Source organism: Bos taurus, chromosome 10 (assembly GCF_002263795.3).
Source record: "Bos taurus isolate L1 Dominette 01449 registration number 42190680 breed Hereford chromosome 10, ARS-UCD2.0, whole genome shotgun sequence".
NCBI lineage: Eukaryota > Metazoa > Chordata > Mammalia > Artiodactyla > Bovidae > Bos > Bos taurus.
In genome coordinates this window covers 52,313,094-52,341,012 of record NC_037337.1, presented here as the reverse complement: position 1 = coordinate 52,341,012, position 27,919 = coordinate 52,313,094, and the positions used below count along the sequence as shown (strand labels likewise).

The 27,919-nt window shown below is 43.8% G+C and overlaps 1 protein-coding gene and 1 non-coding gene across 2 annotated transcripts in view; one reads left to right on the top strand and one right to left on the bottom strand.

The window, feature by feature from the left end:
- Positions 1-722: 722 nt before the first annotated feature.
- The window catches only part of ALDH1A2 (aldehyde dehydrogenase 1 family member A2), a 125,234-nt gene continuing 98,037 nt past the window's right edge, over positions 723-27,919 (bottom strand). The window contains exons 8-13 of the mRNA XM_002690855.6: positions 14,796-14,898; positions 12,395-12,579; positions 10,851-11,015; positions 10,024-10,181; positions 9,500-9,574; positions 723-2,575 (exon numbers count right to left, since the gene is read on the bottom strand). Coding sequence (XP_002690901.1) covers positions 2,503-2,575; positions 9,500-9,574; positions 10,024-10,181; positions 10,851-11,015; positions 12,395-12,579; positions 14,796-14,898 — 759 coding nt within the window. The 3' untranslated portion in view covers positions 723-2,502. The remainder of the gene's footprint in view (positions 2,576-9,499; positions 9,575-10,023; positions 10,182-10,850; positions 11,016-12,394; positions 12,580-14,795; positions 14,899-27,919) is intronic.
- Positions 17,861-17,967, top strand: LOC112448651 (U6 spliceosomal RNA). Its single transcript, XR_003037025.1, has one exon. It is a non-coding gene; the product is annotated as a U6 spliceosomal RNA (small nuclear RNA).

Below are 27,919 nucleotides of genomic sequence, written 5' to 3'. Positions count from 1 at the left end.
CATTCTCCCATGCTCAATTTGTTCCTCTGAGAACAAGACACCAGCAGTCCGAGCAAGCAATCCCAGTCCAAGCAACATGTCTCTCCCCGGGACCCACTTCCTTTGTGTCCAAGTCATCGGTTTTGGTTTTTTTGCACCTGTCCAGGACTTGGGTTGGGGAAGTGGGGCTGGAGGAGGAGATGTGCTGGTCTGAAGGGTGGAAACCACTCTCCTAAAGCACCACCCTGAGAACACACGGAAAGCAAACAAGCTCTGGCTGGTCCTACAGTCACCATTTACAGCTTCCTTTCTACAGCTGCAAAAATATTGCATCAGGCTGTCAGTTTCTGACTTTTAGTTCAGTAAATAAAAATAAAGCTACTGATAAATGCCATTAGGAAATGTGAGCTCTCGTCTCGTAGTCCACGTTTGTGAGAACAAGGCCTGAAGATTCCTCTACACGTTAACTCTCCCGGAGGCTACTCTGAATGAAAACTGTCATTTCCTATGTTTCATGCAGGGTTGGACTGGTTTGCCGCACAGAACCGTACGTATACCTGGCTTTATTTAAATAGAGTCGGAAATAAGGGCTTCATTTACCTTATGGAAAGAATACCCTCCCAGACTGCTCAGTAACCAGAGCAGGCAACATGCCTGAAAAGTCCAGCTGCTGAGCCAAAGGCCTAGATGGACTCAGTAAGACAGGAAGACACTGATAAACATAGCCAGAAGATCCCAAGAAGTACACAATATAAATGCTTTATTGCTAGCACAGAGGTTTCTTTTTAAGTAAATTAAAAGAAATAAATCTTCATTTTCACATTCTATATTGCAGTTCAAGGTAACTAGCTGGTTAGTGGATATGTTCATGGGGGACACAGGCTATAGGAGGAGAGCATGACATTCATACGCAAGAACTCAGAAATGTGGCTCTCTCAAGGCATCCAGCCACTGTCCTTTGTCAATAACAGCAAGTAGAGATTTCTTTAAAATATCATGAGTAGACACAAGGGTTATAAATAGACAACTGGCAACGTTAGAAAGCAGAAAACCCTTAAATACAGAAGGCTATATATGTGTCGCCCATCTTTCATACACTCTAGGTTAGGTTTGGTACTTTTAAATACGTGATCTTCATCTAGGTTAGAGATGAATTGGATTCGGCAGCTGGAAGGGAAGCTGACACTGCCCACGTCATGGAGCCTTCACTGGGAAGCAGCAGCGTGGTGCTCAGCTGGGAGGAGAGGGGGAGAGGGGCCGGCCTGTTTCACGCCATGCCCCCCACCCTGCCAGGAGGCCAAGAGGCAAGAAAGGTGTGTGGATGGGCCACGAGCATGACAAGTGGAGCTCTGGTGGGGCGTGGCAATCATGGCACACTGCAACACTACAAATGGAGAAGGAAACCTCCAGGCCTGGCCAGCTCTTCCAAGGTTACCGCCAGCAGATCTAGGGCATGGGAGCCAGAAGTAACACTTGCTGCACCAGGACTAGCAGGTGGTGGGCACAGGGGACTGGGGGGCAGAAGAGGTTGTGGATTCCAACTGCAGGGAGAATTCACTTCATATGAATTGTCTGCAGAACAAGGCACCCAGCACTACCTTCTTTCCAAATTCTCAAGTCCACTCAGATCACTTTTTGGTTGATTTGAAACATAAACTTTGGAAAAGATCTTACCAATCTATGAAAAACAACCCAGCCCCTGACTTATTCCAGAATAATCAAGAAGGAATTAAATGCATACATGCACGTGTATGCACAAACACACACACAACACACACACACACACACACACACCCACCCAAACCATGCAGTGAGCTCCGAGGCTGTGAACTACACAGAATGGTCTCTGGAGCTCCATCTCCTGATCTTTCACTCAAGTTATTTATGGATGTAAGAAAACCAGACTGGGTCAGAAACTTCCTAAGTTCTTTCTCCTTAGTACATCTGCAGTGTACCAGCTCCTGGCATTTTCAATCTGGTCTGGCTCTAACTAAAACCATTTCATGTTTTGCTTTGAAGAAATGGATAACATGAAACGGTAATTTGGCTGCAAAACCTTGGAAAATTGTTCCCGGCCCAAACATCTGCCCCAAATGAGCTCAGCTGAGATCTCCTTGGAGGAGCAGGAGGGGAGCGTGAAGAGAGAGAGCCTGGAAGAGGGAAAAGAAGACAATGGAAAGGCTATCTTTGCTCATGAGTGAGGTCCTCTGTGACAGGCATCACACAAGTACAGCTCCCTTACTCAGCCCCTCACCCCAGAAAGACACACTGGATGTGCCCACAGCTGCTCCCCAGGCCTTTATCCCATTTCCAATATTTGGTATTATTAAGGTGATCCCTCACAGAGTGCCAAGAAACCACGCCCACTGGCTTGCATTCATTACACCCAGCGAATGGTCTACATGCTGTCATTTGAATTGTTAAATAAGGACTGAGTATTGGGGATTCCTGAGAGCTGGGCCCCACAGGGAAAGCAGAGAGGGGAATCGTGCAGGCTGGTCTTCACCTTCCTTCTTGGCCATCTTAAGAGTTCTTCTGGGGGATTTTTACTGTCACAGTCTTAACTTCAGAGTACTCTCGCAAACCAAATTCTCCCCTGAAAAATAGAAAAGGGCAGAATCAGGCACCTGAGGCCAAAACATTCCAACGTGGGCTTTCCCCTTCAGGAAATGGGGTAGAAACCCCACTCCTACCACTGGACACCCGGGACGTGTCTGTGCTCTCTTGGGTCTCCTGGAGATCTACTCCACTTCAACTGAAAGAAAACCATGAGGTTTCCAGGTAACAGTCCTCTCGGCTCGGGATTCTACATTCCTTCTTGTTAGTCCTTGGGTTTAATGTGTGTGTTCAGTCGCTGAGTCCTGTCTCTTTGAGACTCCCTGGACTGCAGCCAGCCAGGATCCTCTGTCAGTGGGATTTCCCAGGCAAGAATACTGGAGTAGGTTGCCATTCCCTTCTCCAGAGGATCTACCTGACCCAGGGATCAAACCCAGGTCTCTTCCATCTCCTGCATTCTTTACCATTGAGCCACCTGGGAGAGTGGAAACAAATACCTAAAGGCCTCCCATGGAGGAGTACAAATCACCTATAATGTCTTAAAGACAGAATCCTAAATAAATACTGTCCACAGTTCTCCACAGAGTTGGGGGAAAGAGTCAAGAAATCAAAATAACTGACTGAAGAGGAACTGGGATGTGGTAGTAAGCTGTTCCCTAAGACCTGCCTTTGGTCACTTCCCCTCCTGGCTCATGGCACTCTCTGGGATCTTGGCCATGGACCAAGGAGTCTGTGTCATTTGGTAGACAAACACTGATGGCACTGCTACCACGGGCAGCACTGGGCTGGGTGCAAGAGAAACGACATAACTGGTCCCAGCCTCTGAGGAAGCCCGCAGGTGGTCCGGCCTGAGAGGGAGGGTGGGTGCCAGGTCACCTGCCTAGGTGGCCACAGGAGACAAAGCCCCGCAACCGCTGCTCTAAGGATGCTGGGGTGAGGACAAGCCTCCTTGACACCATGCTCCTTTTCTTCACCTCTTTTCTCAAGTTAACCTTCTCATTTTACCTCTCTTGAAATGCCTCTTTTTCTCTCCTCTATTTCATTGTTATATCAAGTATGTTCTCTTAATTTTTTTCTATAAAATACTCAAACTTTTGTCTTCTTTTCTTTTTAAGGTCACTCCTCTGTGAAGCTTCTCCTTGTGCTCTCAGGAGTGCGCCCTACTCCTCTGTGTTCAGAGCACCTGTGCCCCCCTCCACTACTGATCGCGCCAGGGGGCAGGGTGCAGGAGGGAGGTGGCTGCTCTGCCTCCCCCACCAACCTGTATCTTACTGATACAGCTTTCCATTCTCCCCCACCTAGTGTGTGGCCCATAGCACCAGGCTCAAAGAAGCCACCTGATAACTCTGGGAGTTATCTGATAGCTTTCCTGGCACCACATAAGGCTCCTCATGCATTTCCAGCAGCTCCTCTGAGCACCAGGACACCTGAGTGGTCATGCCCCCCTCCCCCCAGCCCCCAGGACATCAGAGATTGGGGCAGGCGTGCTGTCCTCTCATATGCATTGGCCATCTTGCTCCAGGGATGAGAAGAATAAACTTGGGATTGCCCCACTTGGTATATGGTTCCCTCACTGGCTCCAACCAGCCTGTCTCTTTATTACCAGCTCAGCTCTGGCTCTCAGTGGACTTTTTCCTGCCCTTGGGCAATTGTGCATGTGTCTCTTCATCACGGACATCATCTGCCTCCTGTTTGAAGCGTGGTTACTCCCTTTTTGTTCCCTTGCTTGTGCACGCACTTGGGGCAGACCCTGAACCACTCTCCTCAGATCTCTAACTAGGCTGTGAGAAACGTAAGAAAGCCTTCAGAGACAGGAACTTGCATTCCAGTGTGACTGTCAGATCCCAAACCTCTGGGTGCTCAAAGCAATGGAAAGCCCTGCTGGACTGCGGGTGCTCCTCTCCTGGATCCCAGGCAGCCAGCTGCTGTAAGCGTTCAGACTGCTCTAAGATGGAGAACTGGGTTCATATCTGCCACAAGAGGAAATAACGCCCATGGGCCCAGACCGCAAGGAAAGCCAGTGACAGGTCTTAGGGCAGTGAGTGGAGCAGAACACTGGGGCAGGGGGTCAGCAGACAGCAGTGCCACCTCGGCTCTGTGTTAACTGGCTGTGTGACTCCAGCCAACTCATCCCCATCTCCTGGTACCCAGCTGTCTTTCTGACATCAGTTCTGAATGTTAGTATACATATCACTCATGAAGCTTGCTTAAAGTGTAGGTTCCTGACCAATCCCCTCCTAAGACTCTGTTCCAGTAGGTCTGGGGAAAAGCCCAAGAGACCATGAGATGGGTGGTTATTGGACCCAGACTTTGAGCAATACTGCTGTAAGGTCTCTGAAAGCCTTGACATTTCGGTTCTTCAGCTATTTTGCCATCTCCTTCCAGGGTCTTTCTCTCAAATCTACTGAAATTTTTCTTAATCCAGTTAAATTCTGTGGCACAGACAGTTTCACAGTTAAGGAAGAAGCTCACTGCTGCACAAAAGGCAGATGCACCGTTACTGACACGCCCCAATACCTCTACATGGTCATCTGTCCAGCTGGGTCACGGGTCAGGGCACAGGACATTCAGAAGCCTGTATTCCTGCTTCTTGACCAGACTAGGTCAAAGATGAACCAAACTCGGCGTACATATGAGGTAAAGTAAGATGTTGAATTTTGGTGTCTCTCAATCAGCCATTTTAGGAAATCACTCAGACTCACGCATAAAACAAACAAGGGTTTCTGCCTAGGGTGTCTGTTTCCCTGCCCTTTCCTTTGGCTTACAGCAGCATTTCTCAGAGCAGGGTCCCTAGATCACCTGTATCAGAATTATTCCAGAAATTTGTTAAAAATGCAATCCTGGGCCCTAGCCCAGATATACTAAATCAGAACCTCTGAGAGGGGTGTCACCAGATAGGTGTGCTCGGCAAGCCTCTCTCCCAGCCTGCAGGTGACTTTCCCATGCACCCGCCTTCTGTACACACACACACACACACACACACACAGAGAGACTCAGGGCATCCAAACAGCGCTTCTTGTCTTCAAAGCCTGTGTCCTTAGTTTTTAAAATGCTGAGGTTCACAGCTTTCTTTCCATCTCCTAGGTTTGTGACACATATTTTATACCTTGGGCTTTATGACCTCTTGTCTCAGGAGAGCTTAATGAGATGGGAAAAGACAGGAAGACTGAAATAGATGGAACTAGCTGAACAGGCAGAATTGAGAGAAACTCAGCACAAGTCTCTGACCCTAGGAATTAAAGGCCAACCCACTAGGTGAAAAACCAACTCTGAATATTCATTGCAAGAACTGGTGCTGAAGCTGAAGCTCTAATCCTTTGGCCACCTGATGCCAAGAGCCGACTCACTGGAGAAGAGCCTGATGCTGGAAAAAACTGAGGTCAGCAGGAGAAGGGGGTGACAGAGGATGAGATGGTTGGATGGCGTCACCAATTCAATGGACATGAGTTTGAGCAAGCTCTGGGAGATAGTGTAGGACAGGTATACCTGGCGTGCTGCAGTCCATGGGGCTGCAAAGAGCTGGAGACAACTTAATGACTGAACAACAGCAATCACCAGGTAACCTGCAGAGGGCAGTCCTCTCCACAGCTCTCTGTAGGGGAGCGATCAGAGGCTCAGACAGCCCTCAGAAAGTGCTACCTCCCTTCTCTGTGCCTCTTAGAGGCGGGCAAGGCAATGCCAGGAACCAAAGTTGCATGGAGCCTGCAGGCCTTAAGAGAAACAATTCTGTCTGGCTGGAAGGTGAAGTAGAGTTTCTGGGACTGTATTAAATAAGAAGGAAGAGGGAAGGACCAGGGCAGGGCAGGTTCTTCTATTTGAAGCAGTTCCTACCACTCAGGGTCATTTAAGGAAGAGAAAACATGTTTTGGGGGCAAACAGGGACAAAGACTCATATAATTTGGACAAGATGAAGTGAGTCTCATCAAAGAGCATTGTTTCCTAATTGTTTTTTAACTGCATGGAGAAGGCCAAATCACTGTTAGTGCCCATGAGATGAGTAGAGAGAGAGGCCTCTAGTCTGTGTGGTTCTGACACAGCCAAACTGTTCCCTGGACCTTCTTTCTAGGCAAGGGCACTGTTTCCGACAGAAAGTTCTGCACTGGACAATGTCACAGGCTTGAATCCTGGTAGAAGGCTTGCCCCGTGATGAGCGTCCAGGGCTAGCCTGGGATGAGAAACTGCTAACCAGCGGTTACATACGACAAGTCTATTTTATGCCCATGACACGCAGCCTGTTAATGACCTGTAACAGTCTATGTGACCGGCATTTCCAGAGCCAGTGACGGCCCTGACATTTCAGAGGCCAGGAGAGACAAACACAGGGGCAGGAAATGAAAGAGGTTGAATGCATCTTGAAAAGCAGGAACAGAAAGTTAAGGCAAGTTAAGAAGAGATGAGTACATGGAGACTTTATAAAAGCTGAAGGAATACTAATAACAACAAATACTAATAACAACGAATGGATTCTGCCTGTAGAGCAAGTGGGGAGGTCCTGAAGGCCAGAAGCAAAGGTTCAAGCAAGAGCAGCTTCTCGCTGGTGTCACCACAGACAGAAAGCAGGTCGATGATGATACTAGCTGAAATTTAGGAAAACTTTGCTGCATTTCTAAAGTAATGCATTTATTAGGAGAAAAATGGATTGTCTACTTGGCAGTCATTTAGTTGATCAATAGTGACGATAGTAGCTCACATTTTCTGAAGGTTTGTCAGACACCCTGATGGATATTTGGCATACTTGATTCTCACATTTAATCCTCACAGCAACCCTGTGGGGGAAGTACAATAACAATTCTCATTTTATAGATGAGGAGACTGAAGATTAATGAGATTAAGTAATTTGTCCAAGGTAGCACAGGAATTAAGCAGTAGAGCCAGGGTACATATCTGAGCTGTGTGATTCTAGAAACTCTGCTCTTAGCCTCAAAGCTAAATCTCAAAGCTAAACTTCATTTTCATGGTTTAATGGCTCAGGAGTAGAAATTATTAGCTACAGTATGTAAAGATGTAAATCTTCTGTGCTGGTCATGGGGTCTCCTCTTCTCCCTGAACACCACACATCTCTCCCACGGTGCCTTTGCTCAACCTCCCCTCACTGCCACCTTGTTTTGCCCACCAACCCTAAAAATTATTCCTCTCTCTTCATCTGCTTAAATGTTCCTCTTCTTTCAAGGCCAATTCAAATCCCTGTACATCTAAAGTTGTCATGGACTTCTCTGGCTCATGCCATCTCTATCACCCTTGAATTCCTCTATCACTTCACAGGCTGTTCTGGAATTCTTTTGATTCTTTAAGTGTTGTATATTTAATTTATCCAACAAAATTTTAAGTAATTCAATGAGCTGGACCTTTCCCCACAGACCAAGGATCATGCTTTGCATGAAGTATATGCTCAGTAGTTGTTAGCAGATTAATTGTGAGCTGAACATTTGTTTTAAAAAAGGATATATTCAGTAATGCCAGGAAGAGTGGGCATAGAAGATATTTCCTCTTAAGAGTCACAGGATTTAGAAAACATGGATCCAGCTCTTTTCAAAATAAGTGAAAATTCAAGTTTTGGGGATGAGGGGAGGTATCAGCTCAGGAAGACCCTAGCTACCGTTCCTTCTTCAAAGCCATTCTAAGAATCCATCTATATATGAAACTGCAAATACAACCCTTCTAGTGTTCCTCTGCCACAGTCCCATTTTTCACATCCTTAGCATCACAAGAGGGCAGTCCAGCTCTGATCCTGACCCGGAAGAGTCCTTATTAAACCTGATACCCACACTTCCTTGGCCAGACATCACAGAAACTAAGCCACCAAAATTTTGGTTCTAAGCTCAGATCTGCTCTTTACTGGCTGTGTAACTTGGGCAAGCTACTTAACCACTCCAACCCTTAGTTTCTCATCTGAACCATCTATGAGATAAACATAAATGTATCTATTCCATAGAATTACTGTGAAAAGCAAATGAGACAAAATCAGACAATGTTAGGTAAGAAGGGAGAATAAAGCTACATGCAGAGCAGGCATCTGATTAATACCTATTACTGTTATTGCAAAATCCTCATAATGGGTCATCTTCCTATAATCTCTACCAAAACATCCTCTCTACACCAAGAATGCTGCCCTTAAAATCTCTGGTATCTTCTCAGCTCCCACATCTGCCCTCTAAAGAGCTTTCAGACTGGGTTTAAAGCAACGTCTCCACTTGCATCTTCAGCAAATCCCCTCCGTTCACCCCATGTCCAAGCTCTACAGCCCCAGACTCAAAAGATCCAACAGGCACCGAGCAGGTGACAATGAGCAAACTGGGTATGTGTAAAAATAACAGCAACCAATATTAAGTTCCGTGAACTGCAGAACTCACAGCCGCAACAACTCCACCGTGGGCGAATGAAATAAGCAAGAAATTTAGATTTTATGGAAAGCCTCCTCTTTTTGGATGTCAGGTAAAGATTTTTAAATGTTATGAGGGAAAAAAAAAAAAAACCAAAACATTTCTCTAGGCCAGATTTGTCCCTGAGTAGGCAGTTGGTGACCTGTTTTAAATACACCAAATTCTGTCTGTCTGGACTATTCTGTACTTTCTGTGACTTCATGCACAGGGAATGTTCTTGCTATTCCCTCTGCCTGGAATATCTTCTTCTAGAAAAACTGAAATGTTATTCCTTCTGAAACTTCATAGGCAAAATTAATTGATTTTTTCTCTGTATTTAACAAGATGTTTAACCTACTTCTATAATAGCACCTATTACATGAGATTATTGGTGCATGAATTTTTCTCCATTCCCACTTAAGGTAAGGGAATTGTTGTGTTTTAGTTATCCTTGTAATGTGTGCTTTGTTTATAGACATGTGTTTTCAACATAGTGTTTGTTTATTGAATGGATGAGAGTAAGAGACTCCACTAATGTGAGTACACTCTATGCTGCTATTTGTAACTCTATTTCTCTTTGGGCACCAGCAACTTGGGACACTTACATTTCTCTCCCATTTCCAGACATCTTGAATCCCCCAAAGGGGCTCTGGGCATTTAAGGCATTGTAACAATTGATCCTAAAAGAATAAGACATGTACTGTTAGTGTGAGTTCTGTTTACATAGAAATAATCCCACTGGCATGATATTTCTTTTGCAAGTTCTATTTTTAAATTCCTTTTCCCACATGAAAATTTTATAATTTAAGATTTTGTGTTTTTTTAAATTGTTATTGGAGGATAATTGCTTTACACTGTTGTATTCGTTTCTGCTGTACAACAAAGTGAATCAGCTATATGTAAACATATATTCCTCTCTTGAGTCTCCCTCCCACACTGTAGATTTCCTGATTTAGCCAATAGGAAGTGTCTCTTCTCAGGATGAAGTCTTTGGTCGGTCTCTCCCATCTTTCCAGAGCTTATGTGCTTATTTCACACAGGCTCTGAAGAATTACAAGGCCCCGCGCCACCCCCAACCCCTGCCCCACAGAATGTGTTATGGCCAGAATGAGACTGGCCCTGATCTTACCAAACAGTCCCGGCTTGCATTGCAGAAGATACTGTGAGGGCCTTGTTGATGTCATTGGTAAAGACAGCTGCTACAAGCCCGAAGTCCGAGTTGTTGGCTCTTTCAATAACTTCATCCATAGTCTTAAACCTCAAAATTTCCTGAACAGGGCCAAAGATCTGCAGCAGAACAGATGGATCCAACATAGGTGTTTTTCCATCCTTTTACCTGTTCTCCAAACTTCTGCCTTCATCATTTAAATGATGTTTAAGTTTAGCAGAACATAACTGTAAAATATCCCAAACTTTCCCAGAGTAAGATTGCGTACATCTACCCTTAGAATTTAACACCTCCACTCCCCAGCCCTGCCTGGCACCCCTTGATTTCACTGTTTGTTCTAAAGCTGTGTTCTCCACAAGCTCCCAGGCACTGCTCCAGAACTGAGAGCTACTGCTCTGGGCTGCTGGTTGATCTGCAACTGGTCGTTTCCTGCGGAAGTGTGATGATGCTTGGGTGCTTTCTCTTTCCTGGTTAACAGCCTAATGACCCACATTGGGGGGAACTTAACTGTTATCAATGTATTACTGAGACTAGTGATTGATTTTTATGATGAGTCTGTTGGCTGATAACAACTACAATCATAAAGTGCCATCACCTGGCCTCCATCTAGCTCGCTTGCCTTTTTGTCTAGCTTTTTTCTTGAGAAAGTGGGATGTCCACAGCCATGTTTATTGCTATTGTATAATGTATATAAAGTACAAAGAACTAAACCTCTAATACTGTCTACTAGAAATGCCCTGGAAACAACCCCGGGGAAGAAGTGGCTGCTGTTGAGGTCTATGAGCTACCTCCTCCTTGGCAATCCGCATGTCGTCAGTGACATTGGAAAACACTGTGGGCTCGATGAAGAATCCCTTTCGGCCCAGCCCCTTGCCTCCGCACTCGAGCTTGGCGCCCTCAGCCACGCCGCTCTGGATGAGCTCCAGGATCTTGTTGTACTGCTTCTTGTCAATCTATGGAAGAAAGCATCTAATGACTCCAAGTGAAATCTCTGAAAATGGAACAAAATACACTCAAGAATCTCTCATTTGTGATTTTTTTTTCAAAGTTTCAATATACCTAGTCAGATCACATGGAACTGCTGTTAATTAGCCATTTTTGATCTACATAAAGGGAAATTTTATATGGTTCAACCTAAGACATCAAGAATTCCAATAAATGCACTGCTCTGCTGTTACTGACAAATCATAACTACCAGTTCAAGATTTAAGCAATGTTTCTCAATGATGGAGATATTGGTTGATTGACTATTGACTTTTTACAGAAGTAAAAATTAGCCTTATAGACAGATGAAGAGTGTAGCGACTTGTACTGATACTAAACAGGTGAAACAACAGAGGAGCTAACACACAGCCCCTGCACATGGTGCTGCACATCAAATCCTACTGGGGCAGTATTGTTATGGAACTACAGTCACACCACCAGAGGAAAGGGTTAAGTTTAAAGAGTGAGAGCTAGCATCCTAGTCCATAAAATAAGGCCATTCTTGCCTCCCCCACGAGGCTCCAAGTTATAGAGTTATTGCTCAATTGCTATTGTAAATAAAATAAAAACCTACACTCACCTGGGTTTCAACTGCTGCTAGAATTTTAGTCTTCTCTCAAATGGCCCCCAAACTAAGGAGATGTTGTTTCTTATCAGGAAACCCATGCTCTCATGAGCCAGATGAGATCTGGTCTACACATTCCTTTAAATACTCTCAGTTCAAAACTAGAATTCATCTGGAAATACACATAGATGAGTGGGGAGGACCTGCAGAGCTCAGTCTGCACGGGGTCTGTGGGCCGCCTCCTTCACCACAGTGCATGAAGAATTCAGACTAAGAGAGAACCACATGGCAGAGGAAAAAGCAGACAGCTCTTGTTCCCTACACATTTACAAGCTGCAAGTGGTTTCCCCAGAGTGGGTCAGCTTGGTGGAAAAGAAACCTTGGCAGCTGGTAAAAGGACAAATGGTTTCTGGGAAGGAGAGATACCTGCCCTCCTTGACTGTGGCACCTGTGGGGATGTCTTGAATCCAACAGTTAAGAACTGGGTTCTAGTTAAGATCCATCTTGCCATGCCTTCTTTATAGCCAAGAGACTCCAACTTACCCCCAAAGTTGATGATACCCTTAAGGCAGTCCTAATCCCTTAGTTTTTCAGAGATAAAATTTAGAAACGAAAAGAGAAGTATAAGACACAAGCTAGTAATGCCTTGATGGCTATATTTTCAGCCATGAAGACAACTGAGGAGGAAGAATAAGGAGGTTGGTGCTTTGTTGGGTTCCATTACAGTGTCCTATTTCTGTGCTCACCAGGGATTAAGAAAGGACATGTCTATGATTTCTCTACCTGGGGTCCCTGCTCGGTGGTGGGGTCAAAGGGACTCCCCACTATGCGCCTCTTAGCCCGCTCCACACTTCTTCTCACAAATTCTTCATAGATGGACTCCTCCACAAAGATTCGAGACCCTGCAGTGCAGCACTGGCCTTGGTTGAAGAACACACCCTGGTGAGCCTGCTCCACAGCATAGTCCACTACAAGAGGAAACAGCCATGTTCTCAACACCAATCTATGGGACTGCCTCCCTCCCATCCCCAAAGAACCAGGCATAATGTCATGCTCACTGCAGAGCAGAACCGTGAGCAGCCCAGTGAAAAGCACTGGACTGAGAATACAGCTTTTTTCTAGTTCTAACCAGACCCTGACACTATTGGCTATATTAAGCTTGGCAATCTACTCTTGGAATCCCTTTCTTGTTCTATAGAAAAGAGGAAGCAGACCACATTATCTATAAAAGGAGTCTCAAACCCCAATAATCCAAGGGGCTGGGCAAATAATGCAATTGTAGTAAAGCAGTGTGACAGAGACTCAGAACCCCTATGCACAGACATAGCCCAGGGTTGGCAGATTCCAAGTTTTAAGAAAAAACAGAAATCAATATATTTTGTGTAATATTTAGAAGTAAACATAGCTATGGGGCTTCTTAGGTGGTTCTAGTATTAGAAAACAAACCTGCCAATGCAGGAGATGCAGGAGACATGGGTACACTCCCTGGGTCAGGAAGATCCCCTAGAGGAGGGCATGGCAACCCACTCCAGTATTCTTGCCTGGAGAATCCCATGGACAGAGGAGTCTTGTGGGCTATGGCCCATAGGGTTATAAAGAGTCGGACATGACTGAAGCGACTTAGCACACACAGCACAAACATAGCCATACCCTGCATTTGGCCTATAGACTGCCAATTTGCAATCCCTAATCTATAAGACCTTGCAGTTGTGCTTTTAATTAGTGTTTTGGTGAATTAAACTGTAACAGCAATGATTGTCTTTGAAGACACTAAATTTCCTCTATATTTACATGGACTTATATTATAGCATGTGGTAACTCATTTTCTTCTCTTATGTCTTATACTTGAAAACAGTATTAATAAACCTGGTGTCTGCGTGCTTAGTCATATCTGACTCTCCGAGACTCTATGGACTGTAGCCTGCCAGGCTTCTCTGTCCTTGGGATTTCCCAGGCAAGAATACTGGAGTGGGTTGCCATGCCCTCCTCCAGGGATCTTCCCAACCCAGGGATCAAACCTGCATCTCCTACGGCTCCTCCACTGCAGGCAGACTCTTTACCTCTGAGTCACAAGGGAAGCCGGTGTCTGCTAGTTGCTAAATGACTGACTCAATGAATCAATCAATGTACTGTCAGTGGAGTGCCTACTTTTTAATAGGAATTTAGTTATAGAATTCTGATCTCTTTGACAACTAGTATAAAGCTGAATTCTTTGCAAATTCCAAGCTAGGGCTGAAATTCAGGCAATCTGCTTTCTGTTTTCTGACATCTCTAATAGTGAAATTGAGGGAATAGAGCTGTCTGGCAGGACGTGAAAAATAAAAAGGATGCTTGAGAGAAGTTTTGTAATTTCATTCCCTGGGAAGTTTTCCCAAACAGAAGGACCACTCCCATGCAGAGTGGACTACAGAGCAGCCTATCAGGAGACATGGGGTTTCCTAGATTGTAGCTCCAAGCCTCTGTACAGTCTTACTGCCAAGGTGTGATCATCTCCGATTTAGGTCTATTCATACAGAACTGTGGAGAAGGGAATGGTAATCCACTCCAGTATTCTTGCCTGGAGAATTCCATGGACAGAGGAGCCTGGCAGGCTACAGTCCATGGGGTCCCAAAGAGTCGGACATGACTAAGGGACTAACACAACACACAACACACATACAGAACTGACCATAGTGTGTGACCAACCTTACTGAAAGCCACGGGAGCAACACAAAGGGGAGTGGGCAGCTAAACAGAGAAGAGGGTGTGGGTTTGGGACAACGTTGGCAGGGCTGGTGAACTAAAAAATTTTAATGATCTACAAAGCTACCAGGCATACATGAGACGTTTCAGATTTCTTGAATCTGGGCGGAGGCTATATTTCCAGTGTTGAGAGGCTTAAACCACACTGTTCTTTCCACTGTGCAACACTGGCCAAGCCTTCACCTCTTCTATTATATTCTACAACATCGCAAAATCAAAATGGCTTATGATGTCTAGAAAACAAGCTCTATCTGATTATAAGTGGTCCTTCCCAAAAGTGGGGAGAGGTTTTTCTCCTTAGAATGAAGGGTATAGACTTTTCTCCTTGAATGCCACTTAGCTTCAAAGACCTTTCTCTGCATGTTCTGTCTAAAGTGGAGATAACAAAAGTGAGCACCACAGGGTGTGCCAGGACAAGGCAGCACATATGTGGTGGACTTACAGTCAGCATCTGCAAAAATAATGTTGGGACTTTTTCCTCCAAGTTCCAGGGTTACTCGCTTCAAATTGCTTCTTCCAGCTGCTTCTTGGATAAGCTTTCCGACCTGAAAGAAGGGCAATGGAGAGAGGTTTTGCAGGTCTTGCAGTTGAGACCATAAGTGGCCAGAGGCAGCTGTATGCAACAGTGGGACAGGGTAGTAGTGGATCCTGCAGGGCAAAGCACCCGCTGGATACACAGGATCAGCTCCTGTGGTCACCTTGTGTGGACAAGACATGCAGTTTGGGATTCAGTTTCATGTCTGTGCTGAAGGGAGTTGGAAGACAGCTTTAGTTTCATGATGGAAGGAGCAAGGAAAAGGGGGTTAAACCTGATTCTTAATCACTGAACCATTTCTCTAAAGACAACTGGCAAGCAAAATGTAACTAGAGATTTTCCACCACTGCACTGTGGCTTTTAGCTTTGGACTCTGGCCTCTAGAAAAAAGCCAACTGGCTCCACTTGAAAGACTTTTATGAGTATAAAACAAACTCTTCATGTGTCTCCAAAAATGCCAGGTATGACTTTAATCACATGGTCCAAATATGTGTGTATATATATATATATATATATATATATATATACACACACACACACACACATATGTAAATACATATAGACAGATAGATAGATAGATAGATAGATGTGATACCTCTGCTTCTGCCTAGGGCTATAGTAAAAGGATTCCAGAAAGCTGAGGACCTGTCTTTATTTGTGCAATTCCCATTAACCTAGAATCCAAGCAAGCGAGAGGTGAGTTTGAAGAAAGCACTTCCCATTGTGTAGACTCACACTGTTAACAACATTGAAAGTATCAAGATAGAAGCATGGATGCAGCACCTAGAGCCTCCATTCAAGAAAGAATGCCTTGCCTCAGTGATAAGGAATGCTGTCAGCTCATTCTGAAAAGAGCCTCCTCACCCAAAGAGACACCCTCCTCAGGGGTCCCACATCCACTGCCTGTCAGTGGCAGTGGTTCCGCCACTAGACAGCTCTGCTTCACCACACCCACGTGCTTGGCTGAGGCCATCAGACCTAAACTGCAGCTACACTTCCCCTGATTCCACTGCCCTTCAGCTGGGATTCCCAATGACATATAACCTGCATGGCAAACTCTACCTCAGCAACTCCTTCCAGGGCACCTGGTCTGCGACAGGTGCTGCTCTACTGGAGGACAGAGGTCATTCCGTGGAAAGCACTGAGCCACCGTATAGTCCTTATAGGCAGTGTGTCCTTGTTGAGATGAAAACAGTTACTCATGACCTGGAATCCTACTGAAAATAATGCATTTTAAAAGTCTAGGGGAAGATAAATACTAAATATATGTTGGACTCCTCTAGTCTCTGATTGAGATCCTGACTGATAACTCCTCAAGCAGTATAGAACAGTTAAAAGGCCCTGGAGCCTGGATTTTTTTTAACTGATTATAACACTTAACAACTGTTTGAGCTTGGGATTTTAAAAAAATCTTTTCTGAGCCTCCATTCCCTCCCCCATAAATGGAGCCATTCCCTCCTCCGTAAACACTACCTACATCAGAACTTCATAGCAAACAGAAGGGGAAAAGAATGGAAACAGTGACAGATTTTATTTTCTTGGTCTCCCAAATCACTGCAGACGGTGACTGCAGCCATGAATTTAAAACACACTTGCTTCTTGGAAGAAAAGCTATGACAAACCTAGAAAGCATATTAAATAGAGCAGAGACATCATCACTTTGCCAACAAAGGTCCATATAGTCAAGCTAAGGTTTTTCTAGTAGTCAAGTATGAATGTGAGAGCTGGACCATGAAGAAGGCTGAACACCAAAGACTTGATGCTCTCAAATTGTGGTGCTGGAAAAGACTCTTGACAGTCTCTTGGACAGCAAGGAAATCAAACCAGTCAATCCTAAAGGAAATCAACCCTGAATATCATTGGAAGGGCTGATGATGAAGCTGAAGATCCAATACTTTGGCCACCTGATGTGAAGAGCTGACTCACTGGAAAAAACCTTGATGCTGGGAAAGACCAAAGGCAGGAAGAGAAGGGGATGACAAAGGATGAGATGGTTGGATGGCATCACCGACTCAATGGATATGAGTTTGAGCAAACTATGTGAGATAGTGAAAGAGAGGGAAGCCTGGGCGTGGGCACAAAGAGTTGGACATGACTTAGCAACTGAATAACAACAACAACAACAACAACATCCGAACTTACTTGTCTTGAGGATGCAGTGATCTAAGATTGATGGCCCTCAGAACCCAGGCTGGCACACTGTAAGTGCCCATATGAGTTACCCACATCCAGGTGCGAGAGGCCAGCCACCACCTCACCCCAGAAGAGAAACTGAGATGGTCCGTAAGGGGTGGGGCCTTCCAAAGCCGGTCTCCTCCCAGGGCTCCCAACTATGTATGCATATCAATTACCTTACAAAAACACCGAGGAAACTCTCTGTCATGCCACCAATCTCCAATACTGCTCATTAGCTGGATTAAATGCTTTCTATGTTTTTATTGTTACTCTACCTCCTGGCAAGAAAAATTCAGAAAATATACTCCCATTCTGAGGAAATCTAACCTTGGTAAAAGAGGTAAAATTAAGAGTCTCTCAGATGCAGAACACTATTGCTCATCGAAGATGTAGGAAACTAACATCTGATCCTAAGGATTAATGCGCAGACTAGTCCATGGCCAGACTGCCCTTACCCACTTACTGGCGTGTCTCTCTTCTACTTCCTAGGAATATGGGCTAACAAAGCCCTCATTCTCAAGCAAATGTGCTCTTTCTCTTGCATGAGGGAAGTATGGATACACAAAAGAAAGGAGGGTATGGGCCTCTATGCTGGTCAGAGAACAGCAGGTGGGTGAGATCAGGACTGAAGCCTGAGAGCCCAGTAGAGGTGAACCCACACGAGGGCGATAGGGTTTGGCTCTCTCTGCCCTGAGGAATCCATATTAACCGATGGGGATTCATTTCAAAGTCCAGGAAGATAAAGAGAGAAGAGCTTTCTCAAAGAAGATAATCACTATCACTAGAAGTCATAAACAGTGCTCACTTCGGCAGCACATATACTAAAATTGGAACGATACAGAGTAGATTAGCATGGCCCTTGCACAAGGATGACACGCAAATTCGTGAAGCCTTCCATATTTTTAGAAATCAAAGAGGACACTAATAGATGGAGAAATATACCATGTTCATGGATCGGAAGAATCAATATAGTGAAAATGAGTATACTACCCAAAGCAATTTATAGATTCAATGCAATCCCTATCAAGCTACCAACGGTATTCTTCACAGAGCTAGAACAAATAATTTCACAATTTGTATGGAAATACAAAAAACCTCAAATAGCCAAATCTATCTTGAGAAAGAAGAATGGAACTGGAGAATCAACCTACCTGACTTCAGGCTCTACTACAAAGCCACAGTCATCAAGACACTATGGTACTGGCACAAAGACAGAAATATAGATCAATGGAACAAAATAGAAAGCCCAGAGATAAAGCCATGCACATATGGACACCTTATCTTTGACAAAGGAGGCAAGAATATACAATGAATTAAAGACAATCTCTTTAACAACTGGTGCTGGGAAAACTGGTCAACCACTTGTAAAAGAATGAAACTAGAACACTCTCTAACACCATACACAAAAATAAACTCAAAATGGATTAAATTGCCGGTGCCAGCCGGCAAAGTCAATCAGGTCCCGAGAACGTGCACCGTGAGGCTAAGAAAGAAACTAAAGCAAGAGACTACAACAAAGATGGGGTCGAGAGGTTCAGACACGTCTCCACGAAGGGATGCAGTCTGACACCAACTTTATTCAGCATCTTATATTTATACAGAAAAGCGTTAGAAAGACAAGACAGTTGAGTTTTTTTCTTGGTTGGCCTATACATCTTACAAAAAGTCACAAGAAATCTTGATAGCATGGGAATGGCACCCTGTTATTATTTCTTACACCAGATAACATTTCTCTGTGTGTGAGAAGTTTGCACAGAACTCCAGGTGCCTGCAGTAAATAAGCGCCTCATCTCTGGGGTGGCGGGACAGAGAGCTATGTTTGCAAGCAAACCCTCAAGGACTGAGGCAGCTCCCAGAGCTGTGTCCTTCGGACGAAGGACCCCATTCTCACGGGCAGCTCCCTGCATTAAATATCTAAACGTAAGACCAGAAACTATAAAACTCCTAGAGGAGAACATAGGCAAAATACTCTCCGACATACATCACAGCAGGATCCTCTATGACCCACTTCCAAGAATATTGGAAATAAAAGCAAAAATAAACAAATGGGACCTAATTAAACTTAAAAGCTTCTGCACAACAAAGGAAACTATTAGCAAGGTGAAAAGGCAGCCTTCAGAATGGGAGAAAATAATAGCAAATGAAGCAACTGACAAACAACTAATCTCAAAAATATACAAGCAATTCCTACAGCTCAGTTCCAGAAAAATAAATGACCCAATCAAAAAATGGGCCGAAGAACTAAATAGACATTTCTCCAAAGAAGACATACAGATGGCTAACAAACACATGAAAAGATGCTCAACATCACTCATTATCAGAGAAATGCAAATCAAAACCACTATGAGGTACCATTTCACTCCAGTCAGAATGGCTGCGATCCAAAAGTCTACAAGCAATAAATGCTGGAGAGGGTGTGGAGAAAAGGGAACCCTCTTACACTGTTGGTGGGAATGCAAACTAGTATAGCCACTATGGAGAACAGTGTGGAGATTCCTTAAAAAACTGGAAATAGAACTGCCTTATGATCCAGCAATCCCACTGCTGGGCATACACACTGAGGAAACCAGAAGGGAAAGAGACACATGTATCCCAATGTTCATCGCAGCACTGTTAATAATAGCCAGGACATGGAAGCAACCTAGATGTCCATCAGCAGATGAATGGATAAGAAAGCTGTGGTACATATACACAATGGAGTATGACTCAGCCATTAAAAAGAATACATTTGAATCAGTTCTAATGAGGTGGATGAAACTGGAGCCTATTATACAGAGTGAAGTAAGCCAGAAAGAAAAACACCAATATAGTATACTAACACATATATATGGAATTTAGAAAGATGGTAACAATAACCCTGTGTACGAGACAGCAAAAGAGACACTGATGTATAGAACAGTCTTATGGACTCTGTGGGATAGGGAGAGGGTGGGAAGATTTGGGAGAATGGCATTGAAACATGTATACTATCATGTATGAAATGAGTCGCCAGTCCAGGTTCAATGCACGATGCTGGATGCTTGGGGCTGGTGCACTGGGATGACCCAGAGGGATGGCAAGGGGAGGGAGGAGGGAGGGGGGTTCAGGATGGGGAACACGTGTATACCTGTGGTGGATTCATTTCGATGTTTGGCAAAAACAATACAATATTGTAAAGTTTAAAAATAAAATAAAATTAAAAAAAAAAAGAAGTCATAAACATTATTATTAATTATATTAAAAAAACTAGCATTTACTGAGTGGATTTATATGAGACATTTACATGTATTCATTCATTTAGGCTGGCCTCTCAAAACCCCTACAAGGTAGGTATTATCTCATTTTAAAGAACAGTAAGCTCAAGTTAGAAATCAATGGCTGTTACCAGGTTACCTGGATGGTTACTGCAGAGCCTGTTGGGCTCTGTGCAGGCTGACTTCATGGTCCAAGTGTGGACCACTTCCTCTCCTTCCCTTAACCTCCTCCCAGCACTCTGTCTTCCTTTACATATTTGCTGAACACCTAACACATGCCACATACCACCAAAACCTTGTCCTTGAACTTAGAAGAGAGGAGGAATATCACTTTTTACAGACACAAATAATGATCACAGTTCATCAGCTACAAAACTTATATTCTGCCTTCAGACTGACTTTTGAAAACCAAGCAAAAGGAAGCAGAAACCACAGCTTTTACACACAGGAAGATGCTGAATAAATGTTTGGCACTGGTGAAGAGAGTGCTGGCCTGCTTGCATGACACTTCTGTTAGCTCTGTTCCCTGACAATTCATCAAAGTGCTCTATGGCTTGGTATCTGTTGCACTAAGAATGCTGTCCAATGATTAGTATTTTCATGGCTACAGTAACTATACAAAAATCTTGCTCAGTCAATGGTCATCAGAGAAGAATACCTAAGAGTAATTTTTCCTGTGTCAATGCTTTGCCAACCTTTCCTTAGAAACCAAATTTGTACTAAACACTGCAAGGCAAATCTCAGATTAATAACGCTTTTCCATCTTTGGAAGAAGCTCATATTGCAGCCCAGCCTCAAGAAAGAACTGGATGTGTTACCTACACTAAAGGAGAACCACGGCCATCTAGAGTGGCCTCATGACACAATACTCTGAAAAATCCCAGTTTCTCATCAATCCCCTTCATTCAACATGTACTCCTGGTTCTCCTACTATGTGTCAAGTACAATGCTAGGTACTGCTCCTCATCCACAAGGAACTCACAGCTAAGAGGATTCCCATGTAAACCTAACAGGTGTTCAGTAAGTACAAAAAATCTGGGCCTGACTTAATATTAGATCTGAACAGTGGAATTATGATTGTGCAGCATTTTGTTATAATGCAGGGTCAGGCTCCTTTGAACCTCACCCAGAGAAGTGGGTTAGGATGAAACCTTCATTAATTACAGGATTGGGTATCATAAGCCTTCCCATTTTACTCTCAGTTTCCAGGTCAGACTGTCTCTGGAGAATACATTACTACTCAGGAATTCTCCCCACAAATGAAACGAAATTAAGTGACCCTGAAGGGAGGCACTCCTCACTACGCTCAACGGGAAAGAGACAACAGGAAGAATAGATGTGACTCCAAAACAGGGAATTCTTAGCAGGAAAGAGTAATGTTTAAAAATGAAGAGTTCACGTGAGAACTGACTCTTACAAAATATGACACGTCCTGTGCAAAGCAACCTAATATATTACTTGTCCGAATCCCATGCAAAGATTTCTGAAGTTAAAATCTCTGGGATAGGAAAGTCCAGGAAGAAGTGAAATACAGACATCAAATGAAGTACAGACCTGGGATTAAGTAGCTCATGTTAGAAAAGTTCCGTGGGGATATTTATGTGCCACACCAGTCATGTTTATACATGAACAGAAGGGAAAACATATGATGAGCTAAATGAGGCTGCCAGGATGGACAGGCCTTCTGAGTTGTTCAAGTCAAGGCAATGGGGTGGACTTCGTAAAACTAAACCCTATTCTGATAAATAGCCAATCTGTGAGATAAAACAGAGAAATAAACAGTTTGAGAAACTAAATCCTGTATGTGAATACGGATAAAATAGAATAAAGGCACAGAGACCAGATTTTGACCAAATTTATCATCTTTTTTTTTTTTTTTTCAAATAAGATTTTCCAATATGAATTGATGCTTTTGAACTGTGGTGTTCGAGAAGACTCTTGAGAGTCCCTTGGACTGCAAGGAGATCCAAGCAGTCCATTCTGAAGGAGATCAGCCCTGGGATTTCTTTGGAAGGACTGATGCTAAAGCTGAAACTCCTGTACTTTGGCCACCTCATGCAAAGAGTTGACTCATTGGAAAGGACCCTGATGCTGGGAGGGATTGGGTGCAGGAGGAGAAGGGGACGACAGAAGAAGAGATGGCTGGATGGCATCAGATGGACGTGAATCTGAGTGAACTCCCGGAGTTGGTGATGGACAGGGAGGCCTGGCGTGCTGCGATTCATGGGGTCGCAAAGAGTCGGACACGACTGAGCGACTGATCTGATCTGATACATTCTGTCCTATTTTTTGACAACCTAGCTAATTATAACCATGACCAGGCTGCTGCTGCTAAGTCACTTCAGTCGTGTCCGACTTTGTGCGACCCCACAGATGGCAGCCCACCAGGCTCCCCCGTCCCTGGGATTCTCCAGGCAGGAACAGTGGAGTGGGGTGCCATTGCCTTCTCTGATGACCAGGCTAACAGACTACAATTTTGCCCACAGGAGTGAGAAGACCTATTCACCGCAAGCTCTGGCTTGGTTTCTAACTAACCTTTGATTTGGGAAAGTCACTTCACCTCCTTGGGCCTCAGTTTCTTCATCTGATGAATGAAGACACCCACCAAGCAGTTAACCTGGCCCTTAGTGCCCCAGTACTGGGCCTCCCCAGTGGCTCAGCAGTAAAGAATCTGCCAGCAATGCAGGAGACCCAGGTTCGATCCCTGGGTTGGGAAGATCACCTGCAGGAGGGCATGGCAACCCACTCCAGTATTCTTGCTGGGAAAATCCCACGGACAGATGAGCCTCGTGGGTTACAGTCCATGGGGTCCCAAAGAGTTGGACACGACAGAGCAACTGAACCCATACACATACAAAGACCCAGTAAGTTGGAAGAGTTAAAAAAGACTCAGGGCCCCTGTTCATTCTGAGGGTCTGTCTACAGTTCTCCTGGATTCTTCTTGTCTTTGAGCAGAACTCAACTTTCATAGAGGCATCACAGCTGCACTGAATGGGAAATAAGCCTGATCTTTTTCAGTTTCCCACAAAGAGTTCATTATGAAAGAGTAAGTGATCTTGTTTCTGTCATGTGGTGTCTTAACTTGGCGCTCCCTGCAGAGTCTCTCAGCTGTATCTGTGTCCCCTGAACAGGCAAGGGCGGGGACCTGGGGCTCGCCCACACATAATGGAACTGGGCTAACTCTCAGCAGGAATGTTGGCACAAGTCAACTCTGACTCCCATCCTCATTTCAAACAGTCTTCAAGATTGATATCAGGAGTATCCTTGGAAGAGCCACAGTGTACCAGAACCATGCTCATGGCAATGCAGTAGGGTAGGAAATGCAATTTGGAGCTTTGCATGGAAAATAATTTGTTATACAGGACAAAAAAGACCATGAAAGGCTTCCCGTGCCCTCTTTATTTAAGGTTGTTGCTTCCTGAACAGATCTAAAGTCTGGTAACATTTTTTTTTATTCATTTGTTAATCATCCATATTTCTAGGATGGGTTTCTTTTCAGAGATACTTTTTCTTGATTAGTTAAGTACACATGTTGGAGTGGATTCCTTCTAGAGATATGCCACCTTTTTTAAGAAATGGAAAAATCTCTACTAGAGACATCAATAAACAGATTGAAGATGAATGATTTTTACAATATATTTCATTTATTAAACCCCAAACAAACTGTCTCTCTGGTTCTTCCCACCTCTCCTTTCTTGATGTTCATTGTGCTCTAGGTTCTGTCAGGATAGAAACAGAAATGCCCCAAATGTGTGTGTACTGTAGTGTTAGTTGCTAAGTTGTGTCTGACTCTTTTGCGACCCCGTGGACTGTAAACTCACGAGGCTCCTCTGTCCATGGGATTCTCCAGGCAGGAATAATGGGGTGGGTTGCCATGCCCAATCCTCCCAACCCAGGGACTGAACCCATGAGTCTTATGTTTCCTGCACTGGCAAGTGGTTCTTTACCACTAGCGCCACCAATATGTGTAATTGGACATCTCTTGTCTCTTGGAAATATCCAGAAATAACAGACCAAATCAACCTGTTTGGATCTGCACCAGAAAGTAACAGGACCAAGGCATTAAAGAAGCTCCTTCAATTTAAGGGATAAAAGAATTTCAAAACTTTGTGAAATTCAGACTGTGAAGACCAGTGCAGCCACTGCTCGTGCCTCCAGCCCCTCTCTTCCACCACCGTTCTCACCACACTTATCACTCCAGCACATGAACCACTTGCCCTTCCTGGGATGTGGCTGTGTACCTCTATCAGCTCTCTCCTCTGTTTGAAATGCCTTTCCTCTCCTTGCCTACTCATTTTTCCGGCCCTACCTTTGCTACCTCCTCTGAGAAGCTAGCTTTCTGGATCTGCCCTCACTACAGTGTTTGGTTTTCCCACTTTTCTGATCCCACATAACTCTCATACTCTTCTTGTTGAACTGTTGTCTTCCCTACCAGACTGACAGTAAGCAGAGGGACTCCCGTGCGTGTGCACATGCACGCACGCGTGAGCACACACAGACATTTTCAACAACATCTGATGAGTCAACGGGCCAGACATTACAGTTGCTCTTCAAGTCTCTGGAAATTGGAGAATACGAAGTCTTTAAGGAAATGGAAGTGAGAGACTGGCAGACAGGATGCCTGTGTCCAAGGCTCTGCTTTGCCACCACTGCCACCACTGTCCTTATCTTTGGCTGAAATTTCCACATCTTTAATAAAGGGAATGGCTTCATGGTTCTAACACTGAATGCACATCTATTTTCCTGGAGCTCTTAAAAACTTTTTCTTTGTCTGGGCTCTGACTCCAGAGATTTTGATCATGGTGTCTGCAGTGGAGCCTACAGGCATGGGTATTTTTAATGTGCTGCTAGGGTTAAAAACCATGGGATTAAAGAATCTTTAAGGGCACCTCTCTCATACTGTCTCTAATCTTCCCCTGTTGGTTCTATTTTTCAGTTGTTGAACATTCTCATTTATTGAGCACCTATTCTGAACTGCTTGTTCTTATAAACATTATTTAATCCTCATGGTGATCCTGTGAGGCAAGAATTATTACCTATTTTAGGTTTGAAAGAAAAAACATGACTCAGGTCAAGCAAGCCTGAGTTGCTGACAGGCACCCACTGAGTGGCAGGGCCAGTACAGCTGCTCTTCTCCACATGTTCTCCTGGGATTGGATACCTTCTGCTCTGAGAAGAACCCTGATGGCTAAACACACTCTCCACAACTAACAGCTATTCTAGAGTGACTGTCTTGAACATTCAGCCTCCTTCTGTTACATAAGGCTCTCCTTTTTTAATTTCAAATACATTTTAAAAATTAAGACTTTGGGGAGGTCTCCTTTGATAGGAAGAAGCCACAATCCTCAAGTCAAAGGTTCCCCAAGTCCCACGAACCAGGTGATCTAAAGAGATGGGCTTCTTAGGATCGGTTCCTACTCAGCCTGAGCTCTTGAGGTGAGAGACCTGCTGCAGAATGAATCACGGCATTGCAGGATGGCAGGCAGAGGCTACAGCACACTCTTTTTCTTCAGTAATCATATTTTTCTTCAAGTGTTAAACAAGAAAGGTAATAACTTAAAATCTGTACATCCAAAGGTTTAAAATGCTGGATAGTTTACTAATGGACTCATACAAGCTTAGAAAGATGCTTATAAGCTGTTTTTAAAAAATAACTAAAACTCTGGCAGGCCACTTCCTCCCACCTACAAAGAGGGGTGAGGTTACCCAGAAGGGAGAGCTGACCCGATTCATTACTCAAGCAGCAGAGAGGGTGTCCGTACCATGTACGATGACATTCATCTCACTTAGGAAATGAAAGGAGAACCCCGGCTGCGTAAATTAGAATCAGTGATAATACAGCTGTTAGCTCCAAACATTTGTTTGGCACGAATCAATCTGGACTCTCCTGTAGTTTGCTTTGATGGTCTCTCTGTTATCTTGTTGACTAATGATGAGATCATGGTTTGTTAACCTAACTGAATAAAGAAAACATCATACTAAGCAAAATGCAAACTGTTTTCCTATATTTTACTGAGGTTGTTTATTGCCTCTGTGTTTATAAGAGCCCTTTCATAGTCACATATTAAATATTTACATTCATTGCTTAAGTATTTAGCTGCATAAGGAGAAATTAATCCTATCTTTGAGTAACTTGTTTTCTTTTTAAAGGCCTTTTTCTAAAGTAAAATGGAAAGCAGCCACCTCAAATAAGCTTCTTATTGCTGACTGTTCCAAACGTTTTGTGATACTAGGAAAATCGTTAGTGGAGCCACATTCAAATCCATATTTAAGTGACATGTACCCTCTAGAAGAATCTATACAATTTCTCAAGCAGCCTACAAAATTAAGAGAGGATAGGTAAATAAAGAAGTAAAAAACTACAAGCTGTAAAGGGGTTGGGGATTATGTGATTATTCGACTTGCCTATGAAAGTTCTCCACTTGCCACCATTAATATAATTATAAGCTGGCTTTCATATTCTAGTCAAATACTCTCGTCTTCTATTGGGCTTCCCTTGGTGGCTCACTGGTAAAGAACCTGCCTACCAATGCAAGAGATGTGGGTTCGATCCCTGGATTGGGAAGATCCCCTAGTCCAGTATTCCTGCCTGGGAAAGCCCATGGACAGAGGAGCCTGGTGGGCTGCAGTCCATGAGGTCACAAAAGAGTGGGGCATGACTTAGTGAGTAAACAACTTGGTCTTCTATTACCCATTGATTATATCATCCCAGAGAAGAAACTGGGAGATACTTCAGATGCACAGGGTTGGTTTCCCTCCTAGTGAATACAAATCCCTCCAGAGAAGTATCAATAGACACCACCAGAAAACTTTGGGGGAAACTAGTTAATGCACCCAGCTATACGCTATCTCACTGCATGAATGTTCCTAACAGCAAAATGGTTCATGGGGCCATCTTGTATCTTATTCTCTTCCCCAAACTCTCTATTCTCTCTCAGTTCTCCCTTCGGATATCTGCACTGATGAAGATAACATATTTAGTTTTTAATGTTCTTCCTGTGAAGATAAAGTTTATTGTGTTATATAAAGCAACAGTGAGATAGCACTGAACCCCTATTAGAAAGGTAAAATTATAAAGACTGATTGTACCAAGTGCTAGTGAGGATGTGAAGGAGCTAGAAGTCTTATACATTGCTGGTAAGATGATGCACCCACCTTGAAAAAAAAATTTAGCAGTTTCTGAACCTAATATGATTCAGCCATTCCATTGCTAGACATCTCCCCAAGAGAAAAAAAAAAGAATCAACCAATCTACACACACACACACACACACACACACATATGAACTGGTGCAGAAAATGTTCATATAGAGAAAAAAAAAAGAATCAACCAATCTACACACACACACACACACACACACACACACACACATATGAACTGGTGCAGAAAATGTTCATAGGAGCTTTTATCTGTAGTAGTTCCCAAATGAAAACAACCTAAATGTCCTAAATGTACAACAGGCAAACTGTGATGTATCCATACAATTGAATATTACTCAGTAATAAAAAGGTTTTTGATATGTATATGCAAAAATGTGTATGGATCTCAAATAATCATGTTGATTACAAATGGACAACAGAGTATATACTGTATGCTTTTATTCATATAAAATTCTAGAAAATG